A 24,669-nucleotide genomic window follows, 5' to 3' on the forward strand; every position below is an offset into this window, starting at 1 on the left:
GCCTCTGTTACCTTGATGACATTGTGGTGTTCTCGCCAGACTTTGCGACCCACCTCTTTCGCCTGAAGCAGGTCTTGACATGCCTTGCGAACGCCGGTCTACAGCTCAACTTGAAGAAGTGTCGTTTCGCTGCTCGTGAGCTGACCATTTTAGGCCACGTTGTGTTCAAGAAGGGTATACGTCCTGATCCCGCCAAACGCCGAGCTGTGACCGAGTTTCCGAAGCCTACTACCATCAAGCAACTAAGGAGATTTTTGGGCCTGTGCTCATACTTCCGGCATTTTATACGAAACTTTGCAGTGTCGCCTCGCAGACTGAGCTCCTCGGCAATAACTCAGATATTTCGCTGTGGTCACCAGCATGCGACGACGCCTACAACACCTTGCGCCGCCTCCTCACAGCCCCGCCCACCCTGCGCCATTTTGACCCTCAGGCGCCCACCGACGTGCACGCAGACGCCAGTGATGTCGGCCTCGGCGCTGTGCTTGCTCAGCGCCTCTCTGGCTTCGGTGCGTCTCGCTCGTCGTTTCCAGTCGACCTTACGGGCCTCTCCGTCTTGGACTCCGCGAAGTCTTCTATCGACGTCAGTGATATGCCCGCCGAGCAGCGAAAGGATCCATGGATCGCATCTCTTATTGCCTACCTTTCCAAAAATCAGTGATTACCAATTCACACGCCCTTTACCGTCAAGCTTCCCACTATGAGATTCGGGATCACTTTCCTTGCATGCGCAACTACAACTCAAGGGGACGAAAATGGCTCCTCGTGATTCCGCGCCATCAACGGACTCAGATATGTACAGCTTTTCACGACGATCCGCAGTTCGGTCACGCCGGAGTTTTCAAGACGTACACTGCAACTTCATCGTCGCTATTGTTGGCGCGGCATGTACAACTCGGTTCTTAGGTACGTTCGATCGTGCTTGACTTGCCAACGCCGCAAACCTGCCTCTCACCATTCGGCTTTTCAGTTAGAGCCTCTCACATGTCTGCTTAGACCATTCGACAGCATTGGAATTGACCTCTATGGCCCTCTACCGTACACAGCTGACGCAAATCGGTGGATCATTGTCGCTGTCGATCACCTGACGCGATATGCCGAAACCGCCGCGCTCCCAGCTGCAACAGCCCGAGATGTGGCCGGTTTCTTAGTGCAGAACTTCATTCTCCGTCACGGTGCTCCTCGTGAATTGCTCAGCGACAGAGGCCGTGCTTTCGTATCCGAAGTCATTGAAGCCCTGCTCGATCAGTGCAAAATCATTCACCGGACTTGCATCGCTTACCAGCCGCAAACGAACGGCCTTGTTGAACGATTTAATCGCACCCTCGGCGACATGCTCGCGAAGTACGTCGTATCCAACCACACTAACTAGGACATTGTCCTTCCTTATATCACCTATGCGTACAATACTGCTACGCAATATAGCACGGGTTCCTCTCCGTTCTTTTTGCTTTACGGTCGGCATCTATCTGCTCCCTTTGATACTGTCCTCCCCTACAACCCTGATCCATCAGAATACACTACAGTGACAGAAGGTGCCAAGTATGCCGAAGAATGCCGCCAGATTGCCCGCACGTTTACGACCGGCTCTCAGTGGCGTCAAAAATATCGCCATGACACCGATCAGGAGAATGCACCACACTTTGAGCTCGGCTCACTTGTGTGGCTATGGGTTCCGTCCGGTAGCCCCGGTTTCTCCGCAAAGCTGATCTCAAAGCATCACAGGCCCTACCGTGTCGTCGAGCGCGCTTTACCAGTGAATTATGTTGTTGAGCCGCTTACGCCATCTTCTAATTTCTGACGCCGTGGCCGTGAGACTGTACGTGTGTAGCGCCTTAAGGCGTTCTACGATCCTATTGTATCTTCGTCCCCTTAAGTCGCCAGAATGGCTCCTTTTTCTCTGGGGGGGGGGGGGGGGGGGGGCACCGTGAAGAAGATGGACTCCTTCGCTGGACGTTGACGAAGAGGGAGCAGTCTTTGGAGTTGTCGCGTGGACCATAGAGCCGGTCTGAATCGCCCCGCTTCCTCGCCGACCTCGACGTGTAAAATTAACCTTCTCCTACAATGCTTAAGAACAAAGGGAAGTGCACATAAAAACATCCTAACAAGCAAATGCAGAATAAAACTCGGCTGTTCGTTATGACGATATATACAATTTTGAATGGCAACGTTCATGAAGGTATACACAGAGTAGAATAATTTGCCGAATAAAATAGATATTGTGAGCACTGTGTTACCTTCGCGTTACCTTACAATATAAACGTGCACAGCAATCGCATGCATAGTATGTATTGCACAAGTGCGTTGCGATGTAAACAGCTGCGAGTGGACATATATATTTGCATTATATAACAGGTAGTCGTTTCAGTGGTGGCGTAGCGGTAGAACATCCGCCTCGCATGCAAGAGGACCAGGGCTCGAATCTCGGTGCCGCGCAGTTCGCCACCGGATAAAAAAAAAACCGCGTTTTAATGGAATTGCAGAAACAGGTTTGGGGTGCCACCTGATAACGGTGAACACCTCAGGCAACAGACTCCCTCACCAGAACAGGAGTTGGACACCCTGGTGCAGTAATTGGCCTCCACCTCCCATGATTAGTCCTATCAAACCCTGGCTCTCAGTCACCAGCGGCTGCGGAACCACGGCGGCGGTCAGACCTGTGACGCAGCAGGGGGTGCTAAAAATTCCTCGCTCCGCTGGACAGGCCGCCTTTGGAAACTGACCCTGGCAACGTTTAACGCTTGAACCCTAGCTAGTGAAGCTTTTAGTAGTGCTGTTAGAGGAACTAGAGGTTATGAAATGGGATGTCATAGGGCTTAGTGAGGCTAGGAGGCCGAATGAGGCATACACTGTACTGAAGGATGGGCATCTATTGTGTTATCAATGTTTACCGGAGAGGCGAGAACTAGGAGTAGGTTTTCTTGCCAATAAGTATGTTGCTGGTAATATAGATGAATTCTATAGTATTAATGAGAGGGTGGCAGGCATCGTAATTAGGCCTAATAAGCGGTATAAACTGAAGGTTGTACAGGCCTATGCACCTACATGTAGTTCTGATGACCAGGCAGTATAAAGCTTCTACGAAGGTGTAGAATCGGCAATGCGAACAGTAAAGACGCAGTATACAGTACTAATGGGCGCCCTCAATGCCAAGGTAGGGAAATGAATACCTTCTTCAACAAACGAAAGAACCGGAAATGGATATGGAAAAGTCCTAACGGGGAGACTAAAATGAAATTTAATCATGCTGTGCTCAACCTCCGCAATTATGCAAGATGTAAATGTAATCGGGAAAGTGCGATGCAGTGAACTCAGGATAGTGAGGTCTCGAATTAGTCTAAATCTGGAAAAGGAACGCAGCAGATTAGTAAGAAAGAAGTCCATCAACGAATTAGCTGTGAGGGGTAGGGCATAAGAGTTCAGAATCTCGCTACAGAAGCTCTAACTGAGGATGGCGACATTACCGTAGAAGAAATAAACAATAATTTCAGAGATATCATTACTTAGTGCGCTGTAGAAGTAGGCGGTCGGATAGTTAGAGAGGATACTGGTAAGCTGTCTAAGCAGACAAAAGATTTGATTTAGAAACGCCAGAGTATGAACGTTTCCAATCGAACAGACCAGATAGAATTGACAGAGATATCAAAGCTAATGAATAAGCACAAGGTGGTCGATATAAGAAAGTATAACATTGAGAAAATTGAGCATGCTGTAAAGAACGGAGGAAGCCTTAAATCGGTGAAGAAGAAATTGGACATAGTCAGAAATCAGATGTATGCGCTAAGGGACAAGGCGGGCAACGTCATCACGAACATGGACAAGATAGTCAAAGTAGTTGAGGAGTTCTATACTGATCTCTACAGTAGCCAAAGTAGTCAGGGCCGTAATGAGATTGGTGCTAGGTAAAAACAGTCAGACGTTCCACCAGTGACGAAGGACGAGGTTAAGAAAGTAATAGAAACTATGAAAACAGTCAAAGCAGCTGGAGAGGATCAGATAACTATAGATTTGTTGAAGGACGGGGGATATCGTGCTAGAAAAACTGACCACCCTGTATACGCAGTGCCTGGTGTCATCGATGGTACCGGAACCATAGAAGAACGCAAACATTATCCTCATTTATAAGAAAGGGGACGCTAAGGTCTTTAAAAACTACAGACCAATCAGTTTGCTGTCTGTTACGTATAAGGCATTTACTAAGTTAATCGCTAATAGAATCAGGGCAACCTTAGACTGCAGTCAAGCAAAGGATCAAGCAGGATTTCGGAAACGGTACTCTACTATTGATCATATGCATGCCATCAACCAGGTGATAGAAACATGCTCGAAATATAACAAGCTTTTATACATAGCAGTCATTGATTTCAGAAAAGCATTTGACTCAGTAAAAACCTCGGCAGTGATGCAGGCATTGCGAAATCAGGGGGTGGACGAGCCGTACGTGAAAGTCCTCAAAGATATATATATATACTCGCTGCACAGCAACCATAGCTCTGCATAAAGAAAGTAACAAATTTCCCATAAACAAAGTATAGTTAGGCAAGGAGACACGATCTCCCCAGTACTATTCACAGCTTGCTTAGAGGAAGTATTCAGCGACTTGGAATGGGAGCAGTAGGGATAAGTGTAGATGGAGAATACCTCAGTAATCTGCGATTTGCTGATGACATTGCCTTGCTAAGTAACTTGGGGGATGAACTGCAAATAATGATTGATAACATAGACAGGAAAAGTAGAAAGGCAGGCTTAAAAATCAATATGCAGAAGACTAAGGTAATGTTCAACAGCCTCGGGAAGGAACAGCAGTTTATATTAGGTAGTGAAGCACTGCATAGCACTGAAGTAGTAGGCGAATATGTCTACTTAGGACAGGTACTAACCGCAGATCCGGACCATGAAAAGGAAGTAACAAGAAGAATAAGATTGGCATGGAGCACATTTGGCAAGAACTCGCAGATTATGGCTAGCAGCTTACCGGTATCGCTAAAGAGGAAAGTATACAACAGTTGCATCTTACTTGTACTCACCTATGGGATTGAAACCTGGAGGCTAACCAAGAGAGTTCTACTTAAGTTGAGGACACCCCAGAGGGCTATGGAACGAAAGATGGTAGGGGTAACATTAAGAAATAGGAAGCATGCAGAGTAGGTCAGAGAAATAACTCAAGTTGCCGACATCTAGTGGAAATCAAGAACAAATGGGCATGGGCAGGACGTGTAGTGCGAAGAGAGGATAACCGATGCTCGCTTAGGGTAACAAACTGGATTCCAAGGAAAAGAAAGCGTAGCAGGGGGCGGCAGGAAGTTAGGTGGGCGGATGAGTTTAAGAAGCTCGCAGGGGTCAAGTGGATGCAACTGCACAGAACCGTCTAATTGGAGAAATATGGGACAGGCCTTCGCCTTGTAGTGGGTATATTCAGGCAGATGATGATGATGATGAAGTGTGGTTAAAACTATTCAAGACACTTCCATCTGACATGTTTGGATGAATATGTGTGTTGGGATACATAAAGTTGTGAGTTGACGTAAATATTTACTTCATATCACAGGTACCCAGGTGGGTTAAAAATCACCCAGGCACGTTAATCCGACACAGAAACAAAACGGCAAGGCGATTGGTGAAGGAGTAGAGGGAATTTATTGTCTTCCACACACATAGGTACTTGTATATACACACACACGCACTGTAGTACGTACATGAGAGGAAAACGAAAGCTGCGATACTAGCAACAATCACATATTAATAGTTATTCCGTGTTCACCAATACCTACAGAACAAAAGTTCAAAATGAATTACAGTGAGAAACTTAATGACAGATGATTAAATCTTATATGGCTATACACTTCCTTATGATTCGAGGTACGTAACAAAGAGGGGGGGGGGGAGGAGTTAGTTTGGCAAAGCTGGCATAACAAGCCTGCCGTCCCGAACGACGAAGAAACGGGTGTGCCAGCGCTGCAGAAACCGTGCCTCTCTTATTATTATTATTATTATTATTATTATTATTATTATTATTATTATTATTATTATTATTATTATTATTATTATTATTATTATTATTATTATTATTATTATTATTATTATTATTATTATTATTATCTCTGTCCAGTTGATCAGAGAGATACTTCCACCATTGAAGACGCAGTCGCTGCTGCGCTGGGTACATGGCCCTGGCTGGCTGTCTATGGACTTCAGCAAGGCAACGCCTCTTCCACAGCACAAAATATACACAGGCGACTACTAGCCGCACAAAACATCCACGTGGCGGCCTGGCGCCAGGGCCACCGTGCACGGAGAACATCCTTCTCACTAAGCGCCACATTACCAGCGCCACTAGGCATTTGAAGAGCGCGTGCCTCATGTTTTCCGTGCGGCCGCAGTTTGGACTTTCGGCATGTGCCACATGGCGAGGCGTTCTCGTCTGGATAACGCAAACGTCGGACTGCGTACAACACTGGTTTCTGCACATATAAGCATCTGCATGTCATAGCCCAAGGCGTGATACAGTATGGAGCGTGGATCAGGAGGGATCATAAATGATGGCCAAATAATTCTTTAGAAAGAGTCTGCTATGATAGTACAGCGTTTTGTACTGGACCCTACCCACACCTGTTAACGCCATATTTAGCGCAGGAAAATGCTTCACTAACGCTTCACCTTGGTGGCTCGACTGCTGAACCCAGGGACGACAGGATGCAGTGATTAAGGCGCTCGGCTTCTGTGCCCAGTGATGCGGGATCGAATCCTGGCCGTGGCGGCCGCTTTTCGATGGAGGCGAAAAGCAAGACGCCCGTGGGTTATGCGACGTCAGTGCACGTTACAGAGCCATAGGTAGTCGAAATTTCCGCAGCCGTCCACTATGACGTGTCCCACAGCCTGTTGAGCTTTTAGGCGGCACACTTTATAAACCAAGCCTATCCAAACGAACCGAACCATCAAAACAACAAGATTCGGGCTGAAAAAAATATTTCTGAGATCACTGCAGAATCTGCACTGAAATTCGATTCCGACTGCCGTCGGCTGCGTTTTTATGGAGGCGAAACAAAGAGGCGTCCGTCTGCTGCGCTATGTCAGAGCACTTTAAACATCCCCAGGTGGTTTAAAATACTCCGTAGCCCTCCACTATGTCTCCTCTTTCTCTCCTTCCACTCTCACTTCCACCTTCCTTTCCTTACGGGGCGGGTTAGGTGTCCACAGAAACAAGTGTGACGGATACTGCGCCTTCACCTTCCCTTGAACCATTTATTATTGCTTGAATCCTGGGAAGAAGTGCTACGTAAAGAAAGCGCCGATATACACTTGGGCGCTATAAACCGCGCTGAAGAAGTTGCGGAGGCAGGTAGGTCACCACCGCTTGCGGCGGGGGCTAGCCTGCCACCGAATATTTATCTGTTGTAGGCCGTCATTGCACCTGCCATCGCTTCGGTGGTGGACGACGGCTGTTGTTGCAGCGCGCGTCTTTCTTTCCCTCTTCCTTTTCTCTTCTGTCTGCACGAGGCAGCGGAGGTGGCTCAGCTACAGAGCCAGTAGCAGGCCCGTGCATTTTCTTTTCCTTCTTCCTACAGCCACAACAACAACAAGAAGTTGCCGCAAAACTGATTTATTTATTTATAGGAAGGGAAAGGCGCGGTAACTGTCTCGCTTGTTTTTTTGTGGACACCGCAACCTGCAAGCCACCAGCTAACGGCCACTTGGCTCTTCCACTAAGAACAAGTAACACTACTCCCGACAATAAAGATTTCTCTCTCTCTCTCTCTCTAATATAAAAGGTGTAAGCCTGACCGCTGCTGTGTTGTCAGCGAGATGTCAGCGGCATTACGCGTGAGACGGAGACTGCGCCTTTTATTTCCTTTAAAGGGCCACTGTCCAGGGAAGGACCTTTTAAGCAAAGGAGCCCAGTGTTTCGATCAGGTACCGGAGATAGTCTGTGCAAAATGCTACAGTGATACGCGCGCCGTAAAGCAACGAAAATACAAATCAAAGCTCTCTCATGCTCTCCTTCGGGAAGCCAGCTTCCCCGTTTTCTGCGCTGGCCCGTCGATTGATTGATTGATTGATTAAAACTTTAATTTCCACCGATTTAGGAGGCCCCCTACTCCCCGCTCCTGGCACGCAGGCCTGAGGAACGGGGGCTGGAACCTCCGCGACTAAGGACTGGCGAATATACATTGGTTATTCGCGGCCTCAGCCGCCAGGCGGACGGCTTTCTGCTGGTCAGCGGGGACGTCGCTTCGCAGCAGGGTTACCCAGGCTTCTCTACTTTTAATGTTGTCCCTAGCGCCCGGAGACTTAGGGCATTCCCAAATTATATGGTCGAGGGTCCCCCTCGCTTCGCAGGCTTTACATTTATCGTTTTTTCTCTCCTCTATCTGGGTTTGAAACAACCAGACAGGGTTCGGGAAATTTCCGGCTTGTAATCGCCGCCAGGCTATGGCCTCTTTATTATTTAAGCTAGGATCCGGTGGCGGCATCAGACGTCTTCCTAATCTATAATTTTCGATGATTTCTTTATAGGTTTGCAAACGTTCGTCCATCGCCTGGCAGTCGGGCGGCTCCGCGTTTGCCCGGAAGTAGAGATCTCGGGCTAAATCATGGGCCGCCTCGTTGCCGGGGACGGACGTGTGTGCTGGGACCCAAATTAGGGTGATTTTGCGATCAATTTTAGTTGCAGCTTTTAGAATTCGGGCGGCTTCTTGTGAGACCCTGCCTTTTCCGATATTCCAGAGAGCAGTTTTACTGTCGCTAAAGATCAATCTAGCCTTCGTTCCGACGCAAGCGAGCGCTATTGCGACCTCTTCAGCCGTGTCTATGTTTCTACTTCGGATGGTGGCGGAGACGACTGGTGCGCCGCTACCATCGACTACCGCGGCGACTGCCGCCGCTGATAGGCCGCTTGCAGCGTCTACGTAGGCAACTTCTTTTACTCTGAATTCTTTTGCACTTTTAACCAGTGCTTCTGCTCTCTTCTCCCGTCTCTCCTTGTGGTATTCTGGGTGCATGTTGCGGGGGAGAGGACGGACAATGATGTTCTCGCGACATTGTGGTGGTAGGAAAACCTTGTCGGCTGTGCCCCTATCTATTTTTCGACCCACCCATTCTAAGATGGTTCGACCCGTGCTCGACCTACTTAATCTTTCATGTTGGGCGATTCTTACCGCTTCAGCAAGTTCCGTCCAGCTATTATGCACTCCCATTTCTATCAGGCGTTCCGTAGAAGAGGAGATGGGTAGACCCAGCGCCCTCTTGACGCAACGCCTGATGAGTGCGTCTATCTTTTCTTTTTCATTGGTCCTGATGTTGAGGAACGGTGTGGCATAGCATATTCGACTTATTATGTACGCCTGCATCAGTCTCAAGAGGCTTCTCTCTTTGAGGCCTCTGCCTTTGAATGCAATCCTCCTAAATATTCCTGTTACCTGCGTCGCGTAGGTAGTGAGTTTTTTTATCGTTCCGTCATTATACCCGTCCTCTTGAATAAAAAGTCCGAGGATTCTGATTTGCTGGACTCTTGGTACGGTTTTGCCGTCGACCTTTATTTCTACGTTAAAGTCGCCCTTGCACCTCATTGATTTTGGATTATATATGAAAAGTTCGGATTTTTGCGGAGAGCACGAAAGACCCCTTTCGGCCGCGTAGGACACAATGGTGTCCGCCGCCGCCTGTAGGCGTTCCTCTATGCTGCCATCGCTGCCGTTGTTCATCCAGAGATTAACGTCGTCCGCGTAAATGCTGAACTTCAGGTCTTTTATGACTTTAAGGGCAGCAGGAAGGCCTCTCATCACCACGTTAAAAAGGAAGGGGGAGAGCACCGAGCCTTGCGGAGTTCCTTTACTTCCCAGGTGGACAGTGGGGGATTCTAGGTCCTGAAACTTTAGTTTCAACGTCCTGTTTGTCAGGAAATCCATTACGTAATTATATGTCCTCTCGCCGACTCCTAATTCCTGTAGTCCCGCGAGAATTGCCTGGTGTTTTACGTTGTCAAATGCTTTTGTTAGATCTAGTGCTAGAATTACCTTCGCGTCTCTGGATTTCGAGTCAATTATGTCATGTTGTAATCGGAGCATTACATCCTGTGTGCACAGGCCCGGTCGGAACCCGACCATCTCATGCGGCCACAGGTCGTTTTTCTCCATGAAATTAGTTAGCCTTGTTCGGATTACGCGTTCCATAAGCTTTCCAATGCATGAGGTTAGAGAAATAGGTCTGAGGTTTTCCAATTTCGGGGGCTTGCCAGGTTTTGGAATTAGCACAACGTTTGCAGTTTTCCACTGCTGGGGAAGACGACCGCTACTCCATACTTCTTGCATGTAGTTGGTGAGTGCCGTTATGGAAGCGTCGTCTAGGTTTCGTAGCATTTTATTTGTTACTCCATCGGGGCCTGGAGTTGATCGCGTCTTTAAGCTAAGCATTTCGGCTCTAACTTCCGCTTCTGAGATGGGCGCGTCGAGGGCCTCGTTCGGTGGGCCCGCGTGTTGCCTAAGAGGGAGGGATGTTGTATCGCCGACATATGTGTCTACGAGTTTAGTTATTAGTTCCGCGTCAGTCCCCTCGAACGCGTGTCTTGCCTTTGCTATTGTTGTGTTTGACTGTGTTTTCGAACTGTCGGGATTAAGAAGATATCGTAGCAGGCTCCACGTCTTTGAAAGGCTCATGTTGCCCTCCATTTCATCGCACCTGTTACACCAGTTTTCCTCGCAGAGTTTAATTGCATAATCCTCAATTTCCTTATTGTGCCTGGCTATTTTTCGCCTTAGGTTTCGGTTCCATCTCTGACACCGGAGGCGTCTTTCCATACCTTTTTTTGCTTCCCACATGTGTAGGAGTTTCCTGTCGACTGTTTTCGGTGCATCGTCCCCCTCTAGGGTAATGGTAGCGGATTTAACGTGGTGCATGAGGGTTTCTGCCCAATCGTCGATATTTTCAATATTTTGGTCCATGTTGGCAGATTCCCTAATTTGTCTGAATTTCTCCCATTCGATTGCGCTGATGATCTTTTCTCGTCTTACTTTGACTCCCCGTTTAAGCGTTATTTCGAGGACGTAATGATCGCTTCCAAAGTTGAGCTCTGTGTTGTTCCACCTAAGCTCCTCTATGTTTTTGGTAAATGTTAAGTCTGGGGTTGTGTCTTTGCTCACACTGTTTCCCACCCTCGTCGGGCAGCCAGAGTCTGTCTGCAGGGTGAGGTTTAATTCGTGAAAATCTTCCCATAACTGCCTGCCCTTCGGATCTTGCCTATTATATCCCCACTCTTGGTGGCAGGCGTTGAAGTCTCCTACAATTAGCAGGGGGTTAGCTCCGGCTGCCTTCATTGCTTTGCGAAATAATGTCTTGAACCTAACTTTGCGCTGCTGAGGAGAGCTATATATGTTTAGGACGAAAATACTGGGTTCCTTCTTCCTGCCCGTGATGATTTCAACGAAAACCGCCTCAATGTCGCGAGAACTAATTTCATGTTCGATCACCGCTACGTTCCTTTTGACGAATGTAGTGACCCGGGATTTTTCTCCCCGGCCACTAGCAAACGCTTGATATCCTGATAATTTAATTACTCCTTTGCCAGTTTCCTGTAGGGCTACGGCTAGAGGTTTTTCAACTATTTGCTCGAGATGTTGTTGCACTAACGCTCGCTTGCGCGGGAATCCTCGGCAGTTCCACTGCCATATCGTCGAATTAATCTTTGGTTGCGTTTTGCCCATGTTGGAATTGGTCAAGTATCTCTTCTCTCACTGTTTGCCTTTCTGCCATAGCAGCAAGAGCCGCGTTTGTTTGTTTAGATTGTTCCTGAATTCGGTTTAGGGCGCCTATGATATTGGTCATGCCTGTCTCAAGCCGCTCGAGTCTCGCCCCGTATTTGGCGTCTAGTCTACGCTCTATTGCCGCCAGCGGATCCGTTTCCCCGCCTCTTCGTTTCTGCGGGGGAGGTGGCCTGCACTGTTCAGTGATCATAGCGTCCTCCTCCGTGTCTGACGCCGCGGGTGGTGTTAGCACCTTTGGCGTCGCAGGTGGAGGTGTCGGTTTGGCTACTTGTTTTGCGGGGAGAGCCTGTGGAGGCGGGGGAGCCCCGGAATTTGGCTGTGATTTAGATTGGTATTGGTCCTGAGTGAGTTTCTTAATTATCTCCCTCAGTTCCGCAACTTCCTTTCTTAACTTTTCTATTTCTTTATCTTTTTCTTTGTTTTCCTCATCTTTAGCCTGGGGAACCCCACTGCTGAAACTCACGGTTTTACTGTCCCCGCTCGGGCTTCGCTTTTGGGTGGCCGACGGGTTCCTTGGGTCCGTGGAGTTAGCCGTGACTCTGGATTTGGACCCCGACCTGGACTTGGATCCGGACCGCTCCCTGCTGCTGCGGGAGCTTGATCGGTGACGTCGGTTGGCGTCCTCCAACTGCGGGAAGTCCCCGCTCTGCGCCCGGAAGCCTCCGTCCCTTTCTTGAGAATATCCGCGTTGGTCACGGTGGTCTCTTCTGAATTTCGAGCGTCCTCTGCGGCCGCTCTCAGGTGTGGTGTTGGGATATTGATGCTGCTCGTTGTGCTGCTGCTGCTGCTGTTGCTGCTGCTGTTCGGCAATTTTCTGCTCCCATTGACGTTTTTTGGTCTGGTAGGGAGTCCTGTAGAGTTCTCTGCACTTCTTGTCGCCAAGCGGATGGTCTTTACCGCACAGCTGACATTTTATTTCACAGGTGTGTCCCTGATCTGGGCGCTCTTCTCCGCATCCTCTGCACTTAGCGTTATTCGGATCTGGGCAGACATCTTCGCGGTGCCCTAGGCGCCCGCATGCGTTGCAAACCTCGTATTTCTTTCTGTATAAGACACATCTTTGCCATGTAAGTGAGAGTTTCACCCACCTCGGCACCTCTGGTTTTTCAAACAGTATCAGCACGGTGGTTGAGCTCCTGCCCAGGCGCCTGGCTCCTAGCACGGGGGGGTTGCCTTTGATCGTGCGTAGCCGTTGCACTATTTCTTCCTCGGTGATGCGAAGGGGAATGTCGTGTACCACCCCCTTGCCGCAGTCTTCGGGCATAGCGACGTAGGCCGTGATTTCAATTTTCTGGCCCTCGAATTCGAGGACGCGTAGTGCGACGTATTTTCTTTTCCGGTCTTCGCTGTCTGTTGCGATGAGGATAGACTGCTGTTTTGTGTTGACCGAGAAGGTGTCTTCCGCGGCCTCTCTGATGTTTATATTTGCGGTGCGAGCGATCAACTCCGCAAGTTCAATGTTGCCATACTTAAGTAGGCGGCTGACTCCTCCCCGTGGGCGGAGAATTATTTTGTCAGTTCCGTCAGGTATCTTGATCGATTGCCTTTCAACCGACTTTGCTGCCAATCTCTTCCCGGCGAGCTTGGACGCGGCTCGCTCTCTCCCTTGATCATCGGTGACGCTGCGTCCCTCGTTCTCAAGTGGCACCGCCTTTCCTCTTTTCTTGGCAATAAACCACTGGCCAGGTTCTTTCAGCTCCGCAGGGTCTATGCTCGTTCCCTCCACGGTTTCCATTATTTTCGCCGAAATTCTAAACGGCCGGGGGTGCCTTTGTTTGCCTAGGCCTAACTAGGCCTAGTGTCCCCCGTGGCTTGCGAAGTTCTTCAAAGCCTCAAAAATGTGCGAAAGAATCGGCCCACCTTGGAGTCTTGATAATCCGCGGTGAGCGCTTCCTGAATAGAGTCGAATCCCAGAAAATTTCCGAAATCCAGTGGCCGAAATAGAGCGCAAGCGTTCGTGGTCGATGAAGCCCATCGATTGCACGTCCGCTCTCCAGCTTGGTCGGCGTGGAACTCCCCGGCGTGTGTCGGAGCATGAGTCCGTCGAACCACAGTAATGACGTACTTCCAGAGAACGACGTCCATTGGTCCGTCTCGCTGAGTGACGGGAGGAGAATGGGCGTCTAACGCTTGCCGCGCGCTTTTCCCTCGTCACGGCCAGATTCAGCACGGCCAGACTGAATCCATTGGCGCGCTCTCCCTCGCCCGTTTTTCTTTTTTTTTCGCGCTCGCGGAGTGCCACGCCCCACCTCCCGCCAAACGCGGAGGAAGGAGGAAGGGGAATTTGTCTTGCGGAGGCTAGACGACCTCGTGCAGGAGAGTGAAAAACCTTTGCGAGGGAACGGAAGGAGACAAGCATGACAGAATCGGGTGATTGCGGTGGCTGTAACTGCGTTATTAGTTACTCTTTTCAAAAACATTTTGCGGGCTTACGTTCTAGGGGCGAAGTCTCACAGTCACCGGGGAAGAAAATATTTTCGACCGGAGGGTGGACAGTGCGGCTTTAAACCAAATTAGAACGAAATTATTCGCAAGCCTTCCACTACAGTATCCATTCCTGTCGTTCTGCTTTTACTCTAGCTTTCTGTCCAGATGTCCACAGAACTTGTGATAGATACTGCACGTATCCTTTCCTGTGAACCAATTATTATTATTAGAACGCCGTTGAACTCTCATCCGTTTAAAGGAACGATAAAGGGCGTTCATCTGAGGCGGGGAATCCACTGAGACAGGTGACCGGAAGCTGAGAACTGAAGCCAGAAGTTGTCTGGCGGCTATCTTAGCTCCCACTTACACACTTATTAGACTTTCATTGTTTGCCTGATTATACCATATCAACCATTTTCTATCCGATCATACCCTTGTTTCCGATATATGCACCAGTTTTTAGTTAACAGCTACGACGAGGTTACGCTCATGTGCATTAAAACTGCACAGATTAGCCGACGGAGGCTCTGCACTCATAGGTGTCTATTTTAAGTTACAGTTTATACAGCTCGATCTGTAATAAACCCTTCGCCGTACACCTGTTCCGGCTCGAGGTTTGTCGGAAGTGTTCGGTGGTGGTGGGAAACTATTCATATACAGATACATGAGGTTACGCACGAGCCGACCCTCAGGGTGTCAACCGTCACAAACACTAGTGAAGGTCCCTATTTCGGCACCCAAGTGGCATCTGCCACCCCTCGGGCTCGCCACACTAAGACCCGTTGGGCCTGCAGGTCAAAACAGCCGAGCGGGGTCACCTCCCAGTCCTCCCTGGTTGGGTTGGGGTGAGGGTTGATAGCCCGATTAGAGGGACAGGCCCACATCATGTGGTAGATGTCCGAAGACACCGCTCCATAATGTGGGCAGCTGCCAGGAAAGCAGGGTCAAAATGTTAATAGCTAGCCGGACACAGCAGTTTGTTGTCATAAAGACGGTGTAAGAGCCACTCATCCGCCTTTCAAAGGCCTTTACATGATGTAAAAAGGTAGCACCACACGGTGTATGCAACTCTCGGCGCGAGTGAGAAGCGAGGAAGAAGAAAACGCAAATATGTGGCGCGTATGGGAGAACTAGATGCTCGCAAGAAAACATCGTGAGCACCAAAGTGCGGTTCGGCAACACAGCTTAAAAGGCGGAATATACGGCAATCAGGCGAGGCTGACAAAATGTGTCATTTTGAGGATACGCCGAGTGGAAGGGAACTCTGGTGGAAGTACAAGCCGAACTGGCTTTCGGCTTCTACATCGCCTAAGCGGGCATTGCTGACCCAAAGTCACAATTGCAGCCGCCTCAAAGTTTGCAGTTTTTATAGTATTGTGTATTGATACGACACACGAAACACTAAAATGTATTCTCGACGCCGATAATCTGATACATTTTCAGCACGCAATACCTATTAGCTATACACAAAATTCGGCACCCAAGTGGCATCTGCCGGCCCTCGGGCTCGCCCCACTAAGACCCGTTGGGCCTGTAGGTCAAAGCAGCCGAGCAGGGTCACCTCCCAGTCCTCCCTGGTTGGGTTGGGGTGAGGGTTGATAGCCGGATTAGAGGGGCATGCCCACATCATGTGGTAGATGTCCAAAGAAACCGCCCCATAGTATCATACATACATGTATCATAATACCTATGATACATGTATGTTCGATACTGCCTATGACTGCTATACATTTGGGAGGAATATTAACCGCTCAATAAGCTTTCACGAATATGTTCTGTTTTTAAAGATTTTGAAGTGGAATAGAACAATATTAAGAGCCTTAAAAAATGTGAATTTGCAGGAAATTGTGATTTGTCGCGGATTCGCCTTTGAAATCTATCTGAGGAGTCGGCGAAGTGAATACTTAAATTGCTGGTCAATACATAACCCATGTTTTTTAATTACCCTTAGTAACACGTCTGAGGTATTTATCTTTCACGTCAAAGAAAAAACAAACACATTTCGTTGCTGAATTCTATCATGGCTGGTGATTGTTGCCCTGTACCACCGCTATTCTTGTCGGCAGTACCGCTATTATCACTTCTGCTTCGCGGTGTACAAAGACTAGCAAGCCCGCAAAAAAATGCTTTAAACATGCTTCACAATCCAACCGAGGACAGTGATGGAGTGCATTCCTATTTTTACAGCGCCCAGAACATGGTAAGGTATGTGCGCAAAAAAGACGATCACGAGAGAAGAGGAGACAAGACGGAACGAGCGCTCGTTCCGTCCTGTCTCCTATTTTCTCGTGATCGTCTTTTTTTCGCACATACCTCCCAATCGTCATGAACCAACTCACCCAACAACGTATCCTGCTTAAGGTCCGATATGTTGACCACATCTAATTATGTCAGAGGCACTGCGAGTCACACATTGTGTGTGAGGTGATGGCTTGCCTTCGACACTTATTTCTCATTCAGTTAAACGTCATCTCTGATTGATCTGATCGACTATGACATTGCCTACGAGTTCCTTGCAGAATGTTTCCTTTGCCAAAATATTGTCCAAGCAGACATATTTTTAAAGCTAAGCCGGAACCAGTGCGTCACGGCGCTTCAGACTTAGGACCAGTTTTCCACACGCGCACAAGTCCGATCGAGAATAGTTCGCTGAAAAGAGAGAGCCCTCTCGCTTCAGAAGCAGGCCACGCCTTGCGGCCACACCGCTGGTCTGATCTCAACGGATCTGAGCCAGTTTTTTTTTCCGCTGCAGGACACACTGCCTACCCCAAGCAGCGCCATTGGTCGATGATACGTTCAGAGCCGGCAATATATTTTAACAAATAACTATTTCTGCAGAGTGGCCTGGCCCTTCTTCTATTTCCTCGCTATTTCTTTTTTAAAATAGTCGTGGAAATCTCACTTTTGTACAAAGACCTAGCCTAAACATATATGACCGTTGCGTGTCTGCGCACGGCAGGAAAATATTCAATAAATTAACCCCATGACTATGAATGCAGAAGTATACTTTAGCAGCTTGCTCATATACAAGTTCTACTTAGGTTGAAGAATGTTGTAAACTGGAGCCTGGTTTCGTGCAGATGCTAGAAAGCAATTTTTTTCAATGCGTCAGATATTCAAATGTCTACACGTCCTACATTGTACGAGTAATATCTTCCTGAATGTAAGAAAACAAAATCTATTATTATATTTGTTTAGGTTCTGTTATGGTGTAGGTAAATGATGTATGAAGTTAAACTAAGCACTACGCTTTTTTATTCATTGATTAGTTGATGAAGTTATTATTTTGTTCTCTGCCTCCATGTGTCTTTTACATTCATCTCACATACAGCCTCTAGGACTGTCATGTATTACCATTTTATTATCCAAATATCCCCGCTGCGAAGAGACAAATGGGAAGCTACGCACCTTTTCATTGTATTCAGGCCTGGTGGAAAGGAGAACGAGGCTTGCGGCGAAACCTTGCGAAAAACCCAGGAGCGTCAGCCTTGGTGCTCCTGTTTTGTCCAAGATGTGATCAATGACAGCGGCCACGTCATAGCGACCAATCTCGTCGAAGCTGTTGAAAGCGCACGAAGGGGAGCGACGGTTCAATATTAGCGGCATTTATAACTCACCCAGCGCTAGTTTTAACGTTTTTGTACTTCAATATAACGATAGGGAAAACCGTAAAGCATTTTTATTATTACTAAGCCAGAATAACTCCTATGAGGGATTAAAATGTTAAATCTACTAATTCGCTAATGTTCTTCTTCATATGCTATTCTTCGCTTAGCAAATCTATAAAACTGGTACGGACTGAACTCTCCTCTTCCGAACGTAAAGCATGAGGACCTATCCTCCGAATATCAAGCATTGATCAGTAAAAAAATCTTATAAGTGGAAAAATAAATGGTTCGCAAGTGTGCACATCTCAGGTCTTATGAGAGAACTTTAACATGCTGTCGGTAGACTATTTCTACCTGATGCTACTTTCACCAAAGTCGCATGCAACTCGAGCACGGAATAAAAAATCCCACCTCGAGGGTGGCCTTGAAGTCATCACAGAGGCCTACTCTAAACTGTTAATTCTGTCGGACCTGGGTCTCCTTTCGTTTATCCCCGTCAAGACAGGAGTATGATATCGCAAAGCAATTTATCATTTATTTAAATCTTACTGGTAGCCAATTAAGGAAGATGTTACTGAAAGCAAAACTTAGCAAAAAGCAGTACGGGTATAGAAATAGAGGTAAAGAAACCTAAATCAATTGAACAGAGGGAAGAATAGTCTTCGTCGAAAAGCGAGCATTTTGAATGCCGCGGTGACTAGATGTCAAGGGTTCATTTTTATATAAGAGAGAAGGTGTAATTTTTTCGATGGGGCTTGCAATTACAAAGCATAAGATCATAGTGGGGCCCCGAAGCGGCGCGAAGACGTTGGCACAAAGTGTGCTTCACGCTTACCGCTCCAGTGAGCCCATCACAATGGCGATAATTTTGAAGACTGTCGGCTTTTTTATATCTCACTGCTATCGGACGGAAGAGCGCAGGGAGACGACATTGATCTCGTCCTTCGTCTCCGCTTGTGGCTCACTTGCCGGCAGTTTCTACGCCCGCGACGGTTTACTTCATACGAACTTCTCACCCTCAAGGGAAATTACAACTCGGACCCTCATCTCCTACTGTAAGGCTCTAAGTATGTCTACATGTGCGCATAAGTCGCTCAGTTGCCGAGCTTCACAACAAGGCGCACAGAGGGTTTCATCATCTCGTATTTCCTTGTAGTTGTGTGCGTGTTTCCGGCCGTTATAGATGACGTGATGCTACGGAGCGGACCAGTGCACCAGAACATCCCAAAAGACACGATGTGTTCAAATCAAACTTTACTGCTTCCGTCTTCTTTTTTTGCGAAATCAATATTACGCACGCCAGAGCCGATTTTGAATCTTCTGTGCCTTATTCCTTTCTGGCCCGCTATATTATGACGTAATAGTTCATGTGTACTGGAGGGGGGAATTAATGCAGATATTTCGCATGGTGTCAGCAGTATAACTTGGTCAAACGTACGCCAGATAATTTCAGTGCGAGAACCCCATTGCACACGGTAAAAAACAAGCAACAATATTGTGGCTTGCTTATCCCGAGATACGGGGAAATAAATCACAAAATCATCTTACAGCTTTGTGATTACTGTTGGGAAGCGATTACTGAACGCCTCTTCTTCTCCTTCCGCAGTCGTCTTGTGGGCGTTCTTTGCGTGGCACCACTTTCAGGTTGCGCGTTCCTCAGCGCTCGCCCCGACCTCCTCGCACAGAACGATTACTTAGGCTAAATAGCAACACAATTGCGATGACACTAAAACTGCGGAAGGTTTTGAAGGAGTTACCACTATATCTATGCCATGACGCTGATATAGTGCATCAGGGAAAATTATTTTCAGTTACTGATGACGGAGGGTAAATTAGCGTGGTATCTCGGTTTTACGGCAGTGAATGATTTTCATGAATAAATTTTAATAAAATTTCGCTGAACCCTAGCTGTCGTATTTTCAAACCTTGCACAGCATATGTATTATAAAGACCGTCACGGGAGTGTCCGCGCATCCCTTTGAACACATCCTTCCCGCATGCAGTGCGGCATCGGAATGGGTCCCGTTTTCACAAAAGGAGCAAAGAAAGACAGCTGCTTGCTTTATTCAGGGTTCGCCCTGTATATTTACATTCGTTTAAAAAAATATACTAGACATTTGGGTGGGGGGGGGGTTTATTATTATTATATTTATATAATAATGATCATTATTACTAACTGTATCGTCATTGTCATCGCTATCGCCGTCACACTTGACAAAAAGAATAAAGATTTACTACTTAAATCTAAGATATTTTCGAGTAACGCGTGGTATAGTTAGTGCGCTCGGCTTGGTACCAGAGCGATAGTGGTTCGATTTCTGGTAGAAACAGTTTTGTATTTTAAGTCTCAGTATGGTGTATGCTTATAGCCCCACTTCCAGTCTAAGGTGAAAGGTGGTACGACACCGTATGGGTGGTGCATGGTCCTTGCTTATAGCGACACTTTGTCCTCTGGCTCATTGAAGGTCAAATGTGAGCCGTCGCTGTCGTTGGTCCGAAATAGGGTAGTGGCGTTATCGCTTGAATAGAGTGGCTAACTCTGGATACAGGGATCCGAAGGGTTGATTTCTGTCTTAAACGTGCTACTAACGTCGGTAGCTCCTGCCATTGCATGTTTCGTGACGTCGTATAAAGCAACGGCACTCAGTGAGCAGCTATGTTTCTCGGGATACAAATTGGCGAATTAGGCGAATGGGGTCAGGTCGCACTGATTCATTAATATGCAGACGCATTATATCCCATTGTGTGAATGACCATCCGACAAAACTATGAAGACCCGCTGCAAAGAAGAAACCCGAATTGGTGGCGCCTGCCAACTCACTTATGTCTTGTGTTGTAGAAACTTTAAACAACCTGGAAGCCAATCATTGGCCCTTCATGTAAGCTGTCAACTACCATCTACCAATGCCACGCTCATGCTGCAAGATTTTGTTCTAAGGCATCCCCACGCTATCCCCAGGCTAGCGAGGCATTATAACGTAGAATGGTATTTGACTCAGTTTGAATGATGTTAGCCTTGCATTATTAGATCTGTTCAGTGAAATGAACATTAAACAATGCAACATTCGAATTCGCTACCTAAAGCTTTGAGATGTTTCCACACTCTAAGCCGTAAAACAAAGCGTACGACTGCCTAAAACATCAAATATGCGCCAGTAGTAGTCAGTCGAATGGTTTCGTGCGCTTGAGAAGCCTTTTTTTGGTCACTGCACTGTTCCTTATCTCTTGCAGTATTGGCCGACCTCTCAAAGCAAAATTATTTTCATCACCTCTTCTTTGCCCTCAGCTGCTGTTGGCACATTTTTGATTTCGTCTTAGCCCGTTGCATTACCGAGACGGCTGATCATTATTGCATCTATTTTTACTGTACGTATCCGCCAAGTAAGCAATTTTGTGTTAGCAAAACTGAGGATAAAATAATGCACACAGCAGTTAATTTCCAGATACTTTCGGGCAGACGTGGAGAGGACTATATTCTGAGTACATAACTTTTAAGATGTGTTAAAAGGTTTTAAAATTGTTCGCTATGTAAATACGTTGCAGTGCTGCTTTTGAGTCACTCGAGCATTGACAAGCGTGCTGCGATTTCAGAGCGTGAGCTCTTTTAGTAACCTTTCTATGGGTCATGTTTTTCGCAATACATTGTTGTGAGCCATAGTTTCAAAATGGCAACCCAGCATGGCTGTCGCATAGCAACAACGTACATTATATATATATATATATATATATATATATATATATATATATATATATATATATATATATATATATATATATATATATGCTACATTCCTTGACAAAGGCCGGACCCCGGCCGAAACGTCGGATTAAAGTGTTGTTTTTTCATCATGTGTCACCTACTTCAAGTTTATGACCTACCGGACCCATTCGAGATTCAACCCCCTCCCTATATATATATATATATATATATATATATATATATATATATATATATATATGTATGTATATATATATATATATATATATATATATATATATATATTGTAAAGATTGTAAAGAGGAAGTTCCAATCAGGCGGACAGATCGCCGAGAAAGAGGAAGTGGCTTTTGCGGACAAGCTGTCTACAAGCTGAGCCACCCCCGCTCCGGTCTTACTCGCTACCAGTGCCCACTACCAGTGCCTGGATCCCCGCTTAACAATATATATATATATATATATATATATATATATATATATATATATATATATATATATATATATATATATATATATATATATATATATATATATATATATATATTTGTAACAGTACAGAAGAAGGTGAAGTTTAGAATACAAGTGAAGGAGAAAGACGTTGAAAAAAAGAGGACTCTCGTGCCGGACGCGCTGCCGTTGACCAGCTGAGCTCCCTGCACTATCATCTTGTTGTCCAGCGCTCCGACGTCTTGTCGCCGTCGTAAAAAATTGGTGGTCAGGTGCTGGGTACGACTATCCTCAAGACGAATCCTCAATCGCTGGAGCTTCGTTGGAGCCGTCGCCTCGCTGGTCTCCCACCCTTTTCAAACAAGAATGCAGCACACTACCGAGCAGCCCCGAACATCAACACGGGACCCTCTACCCCCATCTCGTGATGTGCCTCCGACTACCACGAATGCGACGCTACCGTTTCGCGAGCCTCGTTCCTTTGCCGGCCAAGCAGGGGAAGATGTTGATGGCTGGCTCACTTATTATGAACGTGTGAGCCGCTATAACCGCTGGGATTCAGTGGCTAAACTAGCCAATGTAGTCTTTTTTGACGCAAACGGCCTTGATGTGGCATGAGAACCACGAGGACTCACTGACAACTTGGGAATGTTTTGTCGAAGCAATCAAGGAATGTTTTGGCGACCTAGCTGCAAAGAAGAAACAGGCCGAGCAGACACTTGCTCAGAGGGCCCAGGCTGCCGGAGAAACTTGCACCACCTACATAGAGGCCATACTCAAGTTGTGCAAGACCGTCGACAGCAGGATGACTGAAGAAGATAAAGTAGGCCATCTGCTCAAGGGAATTGCGGAAGATGTCTACCACTTCCTCATTGCCAAGGAAAACATGAGTTCGGTTTCTGACGTTATCCGGCACTGCCGAACATTCGAGACCCTGAAGACTCGCCGCATTACACCGAAATTTGGACGGCTCGCAAATGTGACTACAGTGGCTAGTATTGAAGAATCGTCATCTCAAAGCCTCCTGTGCGCCATCCGTGAAATTGTTCGAGATGAGATGTCACGACGTGAGCAGCTTGCCCGGCCCAATGGCTTCGGAGGGGACGTATATTCTCTTCCAACCTATGGGGGTGCGTGCCCGCCGATGTCCGCGAATGTCACCAACTTTGCCTGCCGCGAAGACCTATATACTCCGCGACCAAGACCGGAAGAGAGTTTCCAACAATTCTCTTGCCATCAGCGTAGAGATCCTCGCCCTTACACCAGTCGTACATCGCGCCGACTGCCGGACAACTACATCGTCCCGGAACCACCATCTAGATATTCGTGGCGGCCTACCATGCAGGAACCAGCTGACACGGCACTTTTTGACCGACCTCTTCCAGTGTGCTACAGGTGTGGTATCGCGGGTCATATTTCCCGCTGCTGCAATCAGCGCGCACAGTTCAGGAATCCTCCGATGGCATCGAACCGAAGAACCGTCCAGCCCTATATCGACAACTATCGGCCAGGACATCCATCCCGGAGGGGCCGTTTTCAAAACGAAGGGCTCCGCAGCCATTCTCCAGCAGCATCTGACCGTAGTGTGACACCGCCTCCGTCATTTCGTGTGCGCCAATCCCCGTCACCACGGCGCCGATCTCCACCACCAACGCAGGAAAACTAGCCAGCGCGGCCAATGGAGGTAAGGTCGCTGGACAATGTGCGCTGCTACCTGTTATTCCTCCGTCTGTGTTCATGTTAAAGAACAAGGTTAATGTGATCGTTGATAGTTTACCCACAATGGCGTTGGTAGACACTGGTGCCACTGTCTAAGTAATGAGTTTATATTTTAAGAAACTTTTGAAGAACACAGTTATGTTCGTTTGGGACAAAACTGCTAATTTTTATGGAGTAAGTGGAGAGTTACTGTATCCGGTTGGGGTATGCAGCGTTAAAGTTTCTTTGGGGGGCACAGTATTTCCGGCGGAGTTTGCAGTACTGCCTCAACTACACATGACGTAATCTTGGGAATTGACTTCCGGCGTATGCGCGGCGCTACAGTTGATTGTCGAACTGGAGAGCTAAGTGTTAGTGGTTCTCTTCTCGTGAACGTTTGGAAGAGATGTCAAATTATGAAGACGTTTTGTGTGTGTGTGATGAAGTCGTCATACCGCCACATTCTGCAGTGTGTGTCCAGGTGTCCTGCTCCCGTGCTATTAACGACTCTTTTGAGGCTACTGTGGGGCCTCTTAATTTACAGTACGTATAGAAAAATGCCTTAGTGCCGAATTGTTTGGTTCGCGTGAAAGAGGGCCGTACCGGACTGTGGACTATAAATTGCTCATCGGAACCAGTTATTTTTCCAGTGGGCTCCAAATTAGCTTCGTGTAGTGCAACTCTCCCGAATTGTGTAGCTGTCGTTACTCCTTCCTTAGGCAACCCCGCTACTAACTCACCTGCTGAAGAAAAGCTTCTTCCGATGATCAGCGCAACGTTGAACACCTCACAACGACAGATATTGAAGCACCTCTTGTCCCAGCATCTATCCGTCTTTGATTTCGCGCAGTCCGACGGCTCGCAACGTTTTCCGCTGTCGCGCGCACGCCACAGGATTGCCACGGGATCTGCCCATCCGATCCGTCAAAAGCCGTACCGTGTGTCGCCGTCAGAGCGTAAGATCATCACCGAGTAAGTCCAAGACATGTTGAACAGGGGCGTAATACAGGAATCC

At 47.4% G+C, this 24,669-nt stretch overlaps 1 protein-coding gene across 1 annotated transcript in view; it reads right to left on the reverse strand.

The window, feature by feature from the left end:
- The window catches only part of LOC146174666 (lipase member M-like), a 74,028-nt gene that overhangs the window by 21,251 nt on the left and 28,108 nt on the right, over positions 1-24,669 (reverse strand). Inside the window, exon 5 of the mRNA XM_084585429.1 lies at positions 17,592-17,742. Within this exon, the coding sequence (XP_084441555.1) occupies positions 17,592-17,742 (151 nt within the window). The remainder of the gene's footprint in view (positions 1-17,591; positions 17,743-24,669) is intronic.

This window comes from Amblyomma maculatum, chromosome 11, assembly GCF_055883805.1.
Source record: "Amblyomma maculatum isolate TAMU_Amacu chromosome 11, ASM5588380v1, whole genome shotgun sequence".
Lineage (NCBI taxonomy): Eukaryota > Metazoa > Arthropoda > Arachnida > Ixodida > Ixodidae > Amblyomma > Amblyomma maculatum.